The 10,757-nt window shown below is 41.1% G+C and overlaps 1 protein-coding gene across 1 annotated transcript in view; it reads left to right on the top strand.

The window, feature by feature from the left end:
- The window catches only part of Kdm3b (lysine demethylase 3B), a 62,258-nt gene that overhangs the window by 16,563 nt on the left and 34,938 nt on the right, over positions 1–10,757 (top strand). Inside the window, exons 4-7 of the mRNA XM_055625801.1 lie at positions 149–254; positions 1,248–1,372; positions 4,335–4,409; positions 8,924–9,517. Of these exons, the coding sequence (XP_055481776.1) occupies positions 149–254; positions 1,248–1,372; positions 4,335–4,409; positions 8,924–9,517 (900 nt within the window). The remainder of the gene's footprint in view (positions 1–148; positions 255–1,247; positions 1,373–4,334; positions 4,410–8,923; positions 9,518–10,757) is intronic.

Raw genomic sequence — 10,757 nt, 5'->3', positions numbered from 1 at the left:
TGTGTGTGTGTGTGTGTGTGTGTGTGTGTGTGTGTGTGTGTGTGTGTGTGATATAGAGCTTTTTAGTGTATTCTTTTTCTCATCTAGTTAAGTTTTATTTTATTGCCATTTATTTTAACATCCAGGTGTTTGCTTTTATCTCTATCAGATGGGAACAGATGTTCAAAACCAGATTCTTTTAGAACATGTTGCATTAAGAGAAACAGTTAATGCTTTGATCGGTGACCAAAAGCTACAAGAGATATTCAGCCGAGGTAAGGACAAGTAGTTTTCTGTCCTTGAGTTCTAGATCACGTGGGTGGTCACTGTTGATGGAGAGAATGCAGCACCATGCAGCTTTAAACATTTTCTCTGTTCTTTTTGTGAATGAAGTTTTGAGTGTCAGTAGTTCGCTAGAAGTCTAGACTCAATTGAAGAAGTCGCTCCTTATGTAGACCATTATTGAGTGGCCCCAGGAATCCTACCGTGTGGCTCTCTACCATTGGGTAGAGGATCCAACTTAGAGAGTTTTCTGGTTCTCTGCTAACTGATGGTTCCAGCGAGTGCAGAGTGCAGCACCCTAGATCTTCCTTCTGCATCTTATAGAGCAGAGTTTGGTTGTGTTTTCATAAGTAACCACATACTAAACAAAATGTTAAGTTTTATTTATACTGCCTTTACAGAAAACTATATAATTACCATCCGCAGATTTCTAAAGAGCTAAAAGCTTGTCAACAACAACAAAGTATATGCATAAAGCAGTTCATTCGTAGAATGTCCTTTGTTGTGAATGTGCTTTTGTTGTACATTGACAACAAAAGTAAAGGGATGGGGTGTATGGTAGAGGCTGTCAGTGGTGGAGTGCTTCTCTAAAATACACAGTCCTAGGTCCCATCATTTCAGCATGAATTGGACTCTTCACTCAATGGTATTGAAACTGAGGTAGCAAAACACTAATGGTCATTTGTTGTTCCCATGGCAATTTTGTCTAATAACATATTCAGCTAGTGGCCTAGTTTGGTTTGGTTTGCTTTGTAGTATAGACTGGCCTTTTAGAATTTTAAGATTAAGGGGGAAAAAATGGTGGCTTGGGAGATTCTTTAGAAATGAAAAGTTTATAAAACTTATTAGGAAAAGTATGTTTCATTTTTATGCAACTGAGTATGTAAAACTAGAGTTGCTCCTCTCAGTTCTGCACAGAAAATGCCAAGTGTTTATGAAACATAGCTGAGCCCAAAACATTCAGTTCTAATTGATCTCTCCTTTAGGTCCCTATAGTGTTCAGGGTTACAGGGTCAAAGTATACCAACCAGAAGGAGAAGAAGTATGGCTCTATGGCGTTATAAGCCGTCAGGACTCAATCACCCGTCTCATGGAGGTGTCAGTAACTGAGGTGAGGCCCTTATTCTGTAAGAGGTACAGCCTTACTAAAAATGACATAGAGAAAGTACTTCAACATAAAATCCAGCAAGAAGACTACCTTCTACTTTTGCCTCTGTTTTCTTCATGATTGGACCTGAGAAAGGCCATATAACTCTTACTGTTGGACTTTTGGGGGATCTGCTTGCCCTGCTTCATTCCCATCCATGCTTCTGTCTCCTTTTGTCCATCTTACCGCCCTTCTTTCTCCTGCTCCAGCTCAGCAGTTAGCTCTTTATTACACAAACATCCACATTCCAGTCTGTACCAGTCAGCATCAGGACAACCCTGGATCCATCTCTTTGGGTTACCCTTTGGCAGGGATGAGGGCTACATGACCTCCTTTATGGCAGTTGCTTTAACATAATAACCTCAGAGAATCATCTTTGGGCAGGTGAGGAAGGACAAGCATTTACATATAGAAAGCTGGTAATGGGCTGTTGAGAGAATACCAAATATTCTGCCAAAGCTTAGCTCTCTCTGAGGGCACAGCAATTAACAATTGAAAATACAGGGACTACCTAAAAGCCATTTGATATCTGCAAGCAAGATCATACTAATACTCCCTCACTGTGAATTAGAGGTAAACATGGAAAGCCCCACTGATTTTATAGCTTGGGAAGTACTTGTAAACTGAGTGTTGGTGAGCATACATGTGTCCCAACACTCTGGAATTGTTAATTCCACCTAACGAGAGTAAAGACCAAATTCTTTGGTCAAATTATACAGGCTTTATTTTCTGTCAGACGGGGCTATCTAGCTAAAGTGGAATTTGAGAAAATAGCATTGAACATTGGAGAAGGTAGGGTTTATATACCCCCTAAAACTGAAAGGCTTTGGCGTTTTCAAGGGTTGGGGATTTCCAGAGGAATTTTGGTTATGTAGGAACTTGGCTGAAGATCTCAGAATTCTTTGGCAGAGCATCTTATCAGGGTAAGTTCAAGGTGTGAGTCAACCCCATAGGAAGGGGAGTATGTCAGATTCGAGAAACAGACAGAAACAAACTTGTTCTGACTTTATAACAAAAGGGCTTCCACCTTTAAGATGGAGTCAGGCAGGTCCGTGAGATACTAGGCAGATGTATGTTTCAAAAAAATAAAGTTATGTTATGTGTGTGCACAGTGTGCATACTGTGCCCACAGAGGCCAGCGAGAGGGATTTCCTTGAACTGGAGTTCCAGATAGTTAGGATGTACCATGTGGGCAAGTGGGTAAACCCAGTGTCAACCCAGGTCCTCTGTTCTACAAGAGCAACAAAGTCTCTTAGCCACCAAGCTGTCCCTTCTCTCCAGTCTCCACTAAAGACAATTTTTTTTTTTTCAAATAATATACATGCATGTAAAGTTACAATGAAAACTGTCACTTCCCCCAAGGAGCTGTCACTCCCACAGTGATGCCACCAGTTTGACTTTCCCTATTTTTGCTAATATTTTCTATGTGTATGCCCATAATAGGTTTTTATTTATTTATATGATGTTTGGTTGCGTAAGTCATACGTTAGTGATTGGTATGATGTGGTACATAAGCACAATTCATCTTTTGTATAAAATAAACATAGTTGTATAGTTTATATAAACATAGTTGTATGTTTATTTTACATAGGTTATATATGTGTCAATACAGACACTTGACTCATCCTTTTCAAGTATATGTATATTCTAACTGGATATATCATAATTTAGTCTAAAATTGGCAGACTTTTAAATCATGTGCAATATTTTCATTAACACAAGTATGGGTACAGTTAGCACTCTTAAAACATTCTTTTACACGTTTTATTAGGCTGAATTCCGTAGTGTGGGGATAGAAAGATGGTTCAGCAGTGAAGAGCACTTAGTGCTCTTACAGTTGTAATCGGACTTCTACTACTTTGTGGGTTCCTTTTTCTCTTCCACACTTCTTTACCCTTTTATTTCTTCCTCTTCCACTCCCTAACACCAGATAGAGAAAAAGAGGATAATGGGGAAAGGGGGTGATGTTATTCTCTAAGACCACTTCCTGCTGATTAGGGCCATCAAGTTCCTTGGGGCAAGTTTGGTCTTTGGTGGCAGGATTTCTAATTTCTTTTCATTTCTTTGCTCCACTAGGGACTACTTGGCAAACCACAACCAACAGCATCCAACCACCCACCAGCCACACACGTATGGGGTGCCAATATTTATGTATCCTCTGAAAAGTTCCCAGAATTCCAACTGATTTACACAGTAGCAGAAACTATCAACAGCTGGCAAAACCATGCCCCTACTAGGACACGAGGCAAATCATCGTCAGCTGCTACGAAGCAGCTCCATATCCCCACATATGGCATTAAAACAAAAGTATATGCCCATAACATTTCTGCTTTTAAAGAAACCAAAATTCTCACTACAGCAGAGGTCCTGAGTTTGGTGCCTGGCACCCATGTTGTATAGCTCATAGCTGTCTGTAACTTTGGTTACAAGGGATCCCACACTCTCTTCTGGCCACTTATACTCATGTACACACACCCACACACAGGCACACATGCACACATATAGTTAAAAATAAGTAAATTCCTAGGGTGTGATTGTTAGGTCACAGAATAGACAATGAATTTGTACTTTATCACATTGTCTCCACTCCTAAAATTTTTATTTCTTTCTATGATAGTTGAGTGCCTGTTTTAATGATTATTGGCTGAGAGATACAGAAATTTAAATGAATATTGCTGAAAAGATAAACTTAGGTCTTGAACTCAGTCAGTTCTTCAACGCATTAACTTAACAAATATATTAATGCTTGCAGTGTTCCAAATGTTATTTTCAATACTGTTATTGGAGATCATTCTTCTTAGGAAGTTTTCCATCTCATGGGGAAGTAAAAATGAATAAATACCTGTATTGTTAAGGAAAATGTATAATGTTATGTCTTGGTTGTCAGGTATTAAATCTTTCCTTTTTTCCATGTGTTCTGCCATAGACTGGTGAGATCAAGTCAGTAGATCCCAGACTCATCCATGTGATGCTGATGGAGAGTTCCACACCACAGAGTGAGGTATAGTAAGAGTCCACATAGATTCATGAGCTTGTTGTAATTACTCTGTCATGTGGATCCCTTGTTTGTACGTTTTCCATGGATACCCTTGAGTTGCTCGCTCTGGCCATTCTTTTCTGTTTTCTCTATGATTTGTCTGGTTAGGAGAGGACATGTCTTATGAAAAAGACCTAGTTTAAGCAAACCCTTTTAATTAAAGCATTGTCCCCTAGTTGTAAAATCCATGGAATCTTTCTTATATTCTCCCAGGACAAGTTATAGATAGTAAAACTTGGGTGAACAACACTAGTGATAATGACCTACCTAGTAATAGGAAATAAAGGAAAATTTGTATCCTCCCTACCCCCATCAAATACCAGTGAGCTCCAAGGTAGTGTGAAATTCTATATTTTGTACTGGAATCAAATCGAACAAATGCCTAGTTCAGTGTTCTGCACACAGTGGTTTGCTTTATAATTACTATGAACCAAGCCAACTCTTGGTTCATTTAAAATTATTAGAACAAAGTTTATGTTAACAATCTGCCTGACAGTAAACTCCAGTAATACCTGCACATTGCTGTTGAGGCAAGAGTGTCAGAAATTCAAAGCCAGCCTAGTCTACTTGAAACCCTGCCTCAAAAAGACAAAGCAACATTCATGTTCCTTAAAATATTAACTCCTCTGCAGTGTTACTGTCTCCATCTTGCTTGATAAGTATGTAGTCCTTCCTTTCTATTGAGATGGGATCTGGGTGTGTCTGGTACTCAACCTATGTAGACTGGGCTGGCCTCAAACTCAGAGATCCGCCTGCTTTTGCCTGTCAAGTGTTGGGCTTAAAGATGTGTACCGCAATTCACTGCTGTGCAATCATTCTTGTTGAAAGACTATCAGAAGGAAAGGAAGGAACCAGATGAAATTTAATAGTTCCTTAGTTATGTTACTTTGAATAGGATAAGGCCTTATTGTATGTGCATGGCTGTGAATGCCTATTGTTTAATGATGTATCGAGCTCTACGATTGCTCCTTTCAATATTTTATTTGTTGGCTTAAGTACTTATTATATGATTGGTACTGCTCAGTTGGTTAGATAAAACTGGAGAACATGTATAGATCTCATTGCTCTCTGTGTTGTCTGCTCAAGTCTGACAGGTCGACATGAAAGGACACACATTGGTTGTTTGGGGAATGCTAGGAAACTGCTCTGAGCCAGCTCGGGAGTTGGCCAGATGAGTTAGAAACTGGATCTGTGTTTTTTAGCTGAAGATACTGGTTCTTTCCTCTTTGGCTTTGTTATGGTAGACTATATTCTAGACTAACAAAGTACAATTATTACTGATATTGTGCCAAGTTGTATAGTAACCCTTTCTAGACATCCAAGATCAGTCACCTTTTATCCTTTAAGTGTGAGGATGAATGAACAATAAGGACTATATCACAATGAACATTCTTCTGCATTTAGACCAAAAACTTGGAGGATAGTTTTAAATGAGGATGAAATAAAAACAGGGTGTTTTTGATATTTGAATGAAAGATTTGGGAAGCTTAGATAATATTGCCAGAAATATGATAGGTACTTAGTCATAATAAGTATGTTATTATTATTTATACCTCTGTGGAAACTTGGGTAATATTAGCAGAAGTATGGGTGAAATGGAAGTAAATCTTAAGCTTTATTTCTTTTTCCCTTTATTTATTTAATCACTTAACAACCTGATTCCAGCCCCCTCCCTCCTCTCCTTTCAGTCCCACCCTCATGCTCCACTCTCCCTTACCTTCTCAGAGAAAGGGAGGCTCCCAAGGGGTACCAACCCACCCTGGCACCTCAAGGTACAGCAGGACCAAGTGCATCCCCTCCCACGGAGGCCTGACAAGCAGCCCAGCCAAGGGAAAGGGATCCAAAGGCCGGCAGCAGAGACAGAGACAGCCCCTACTCCCATTGTTAGGGCAGGAACAAGCTGCCCATCAGTTACATATGTAAAGGGGATCTAGGTCCAGCCCATTGCAAGCTCTTTGGTTGGCGGTTCAGTCTCTTTGAGCCCCCATGGATCCAAGTTAGTTTATTCTGTAGGGTCTTCCTGTGGTGTTCTTGATCCCTCTGGCTCCCTCAGTCCTTCCTCCCACTCTTCCACAGAACTCCCTGAGCTTGGCCTGTTGTTTGGCTGTGGGTCTATGCGTCTGTTTCCATCAGCTGCCAGATGAGCCTCTAAGAAGACAGTTATGCCAGGCTCCTGTTCGTCATAGCACAGTATCATTAATAGTGACAGGGGTTGACTCTCTGATGAGATGGGTCTCAAGTTGGGCCAGTCATTGTTTTGCCATTCCCTCAGTCTCTGCTCCTTCTAATCCCTACACCTCTTGTAGGTAAGACAAATTTTGAGTGGAAGGTTTTCTGGTGGGTTGGTGTCTCCCTGCACTGGAAGTCCCACCTGGGTACAGGAGGTGGTGACTTCAGGCTCCATAATCCCTGCTGCTAGGAGTCACCCCATAGACTCCCAGGAACCTCTTCTCTCCCAGAGATACCCACTGATTTCCAGTCCTTCCCTTACTGCCACCCCAGCTCTCCCCACTCCTGATCCTTGCCCTCCACACCCCCTTTCCCAACCCAGATTTACAAGAGGGGCTGGAGAGATGGCTCACAGGTTTAGAGCACTGGCTTTTCTTACAAAGGTTCTAGCTTCCAGCATCCTCTTGTCACCCGTAACCACCTGTAACTCCAGTTCCAGGGATCAGATTTCCCTATCTGGCCTCCATAGGCGTGTGTATAAATGTGGCATACATACATACGATTAGGTATACACACATGTGTAAAGTAAACAAATCTTTAAACAAAATGAATGAGTTTTACAAGAAAATTAAAGGAGGGAAAAATGAAGACAGCAAAAAAGAAAGACAAAATACAGAAATTAGCAGGAAGAAAAAAAATTTTTTAAGACAGGATTTCTCTGTGTAGCCCTTGGCTGTCTTGGAACCTGTCCTGTAGACCAGGCTGGTCTCCTCCTTCCTCTGCTGGGATTGAAGGCATGCACCACTCTACATGGCTCCAAGAAATTTTTAAATATTTAAAAAGTTGACATATCAAATAAAATGATCACAGTGAGGATACGGCTCTGTAAGTATTGAGGGTAGTGCTGGTAAATTTATTAAATGGCAAATATTCATCATTACGCACAACTAGGTTATTGCCACCTCAATACCTTCAGTGTTTCTGAATCAACTTAAAACGTACTTCTCAGGAAAGGATGAGAATTGCCCCCATCTATCTTCTTAAGTGCCTTGCTTCTCAGATAAGTCACAAGTTGTCATTGGTAGTACGAAATACTAGAAAGGAGATTTGTGGTTTGGGCCTGTGCTGGTCTGTTGTTTTTTTCTCTTTACTGATGGTTTGGAATAAGGTTTGGAAATAAACTGAGTCTTACAGTGTTTATGGGCAGTTGAGATCTATCAGGTCTTATTTTCCTTTGGTCACAACTCACATATATTAGGTCTACTGATTTCTAAATAGAGGAGATTTTATATTTCATTACTTAAAATGCAAATGTCTATCACAAACAGACAAGGCGGTGTTCACGTGTAACCCCACACGGTGGGGCAGAGGCAGAAGCTCTGAGTTTGAGGCTAACCTGGGGTCTACATATGGGGACTTGTAGGCTGTCTGGGATGACATAGTGAAACACACACCCACACCCCCATCTCAAATAAATATAAATGCATTTTAACTTTTAAAAATATTTCTTTTATGTGTATAGTTGCTTTGCCTGCATGTATGTATGCACCTGAGCTTGCCTGGTGCCCTTGGTGTCAGGAGAATATGTCAGATTCCTTGAAGTGGAGTTACAGGTGTTGAGAGCTGCCCTGTGGGTGCTGGGATTCCAAGTCCTAGAAGACTAGCCAGTGCTCTTCCTTGAGTCTTCTGTCCAGCCACCACTACCACTACCCTGGCCCTGAAAAAATTCTTAAAGGGATGCTCGAGAGAGATGGCTCAACAGTTAGGATCACTGGCTGCTCTATTAGAGAACTGGTATTTATCAACCAGAGCTCATATTAGGAAATTTACAGCTGCCTATAGCTCCAGCACTAGGGGATCCTACTCCCATGCTGGCCTCTGAGGGCACCTGCATACATATGGCAGACGTGGTACTAAATACACATAAATGAATATTTAATATTTCATTACAGGACAAGTGTGCTCCCAGCCTAGCTCTGACAATTTGTTTTGTAGCAGAAATTCCACAAATTGTTGAAACTCTCAAAAAAAAAAAAAAAAAAAAAAAAAAAAAAAACCTGTAAAGTAGTGTGTAGTGTGTCATATGTCCAAGGGTTTGCCAAGGCAGCTAACCTCTAGTCGCTATGATCTCGAATGTATGTATATGTAAAGCGAGCCACCGGAAGCTTGGTACTGTCCGGTGTCTTAGAGCGGGCATCAGAGCTGTGCCTGCTGGATCTGCTTCCAGGGATGGGAAAGCACTAATGGCTAATGGTTTCACAGGATGAAAGACCCTTTGCAATAAACCTTTTTTGAATTTTGTTTTGTAGGGGGGTACCATAAAAGCAGTAAAATCTTCCAAAGGAAAGAAGAAGAGAGAGAGCATAGAGGGGAGAGATGGCCGGAGGAGAAAAAGTGCTTCGGACTCTGGGTGTGACCCTGCTACAAAGAAATTAAAAGGAGACAGGGGTGAAGTAGACAGTAATGGGAGTGATGGAGGTGAGGCAAGCCGAGGGCCCTGGAAAGGAGGTAATGCCAGTGGAGAGCCAGGGCTGGAACAAAGAGCCAAGCAGCCACCGTCTACATTTGTTCCCCAGATTAACCGCAGCATTCGATTTGCCACTTACACCAAAGAAAACGGCAGGACTCTGGTGGTGCAGGATGAGCCTGTAGGTGGGGACACGCCTGTACCTTTCACTCCATATGCTTCAGCCACAGGTCAGACACCTTTGGCCCCAGAGGTAGGTGGAGCTGAAAACAAAGAGGCAGGAAAAACACTGGAACAAGTTAGCCAGGGCATGGTGGCTTCAGCAGCTGTAGTCACCACCGCCAGCTCCACCCCAACTACGGTGAGGATCTCAGACACTGGCCTTGCTTCAGGGACTGAAAAACAGAAAGGCAGCTGGTCGCAGGCCTCAGGAGAGGTGAGTTGCTTCAAGGCAGACTTGGCAGATTTGGGTTAACTCTTCCACCCTCCTTCATTGTTAATACATTGAAAAAACTTCTCATATGCCCCAGGGAAGGAAGATTTCTCAATCGGATTGAAATTGTGCTCTTACTGGGCCATTCCTGCTCATTTGGCAAATTTGTATTTTTTTAGTAACTTTAACAGCTCTTCAAAGTCACCTGATGGTTGAGCTAATTAAAAAACAATAGGCAATTCAATTTAATGAGATGTGAAAAATATCTAGGGATCTTTTTTCTTTTTGTCAGTCTGTTTAGTTCATATTGTGGTTGAGCCTCTCACTAGGATTCTGAGAGGCAAAGTTAATGCATTACAGTGTTGATGACAGTGAACACCGTGATGAAGGCTGTGTGTGCAAGCTGCCATTACTCTGTCTTTTCAGGTCTTCATTTTTCCTATCATTTGATATGGCCATATATTTTTCCTTGCTAATTTGCCCTTTTTAAGAGCACTGCTGTAAAATCTGATAGAGTTAGCGTCCAGTTTACTGTGTGCTAAATTTGAGGTACGTACACACTGGCTTTTTTTTTTTTTTTTTTTTGCAATCACAGTATAAAAACTAGTTGACTACATTTTGTCAACAAAGTATAATTTATGGTATTAGTCATTTTTTTTCATCCAAACAGGCTGCTAACTTGTGCTAGAATATGAAATCCTTAACCTTTAAAAAAAGCATAAAAGTAGGGAGCTAGAGAAATGTCTCAGCAGTTAAGAGCACTGGCTGCTCTTGCAGAGGACCTGGCTTTATCCCCTGCACCCACATGGTGGCTCATAAGTGACTGTAATTCTGGTTTCAGGGGATTGACACCTTCCTCTGCAGGCCTATACATGTGGTACACTGACATACGTGCAGGCAAAATACTTAGAGACATCAAATGAAAGTAAATAAATCTTTTTAAAAATACGTGAAAGTTAGATATGGTGTCGTGTTCCTGTCAACTCATAGCTACTAAGGAAACTGAGGCAAAGGGTACATTTGACCCAGGAGTTTGAGAAGTTGGTCTGGTAACATAAGATTTTGTTACAAAAATTAAAACCCAAACAAGAAATTGTGTATAGAGAACTACTGTGTGCTAAGTACTGGATATTATATGTGAAAGCCAGGCATAGAGATGTATGTATACCTGCAGTCATGGCACTCTGCAGGTAAAAGTTAAGTTCAGAGTTATTCTCAGTTACTTACAGAGTTTGAGGCCAGT

This window comes from Psammomys obesus, unplaced genomic scaffold (assembly GCF_907164565.1).
Source record: "Psammomys obesus unplaced genomic scaffold, mPsaObe1.curated_primary_1811, whole genome shotgun sequence".
NCBI classification, from domain to species: domain Eukaryota; kingdom Metazoa; phylum Chordata; class Mammalia; order Rodentia; family Muridae; genus Psammomys; species Psammomys obesus.
Note: the sequence above shows the minus strand (reverse complement) of the source record. Positions and strands in the feature narration are given on the sequence as shown.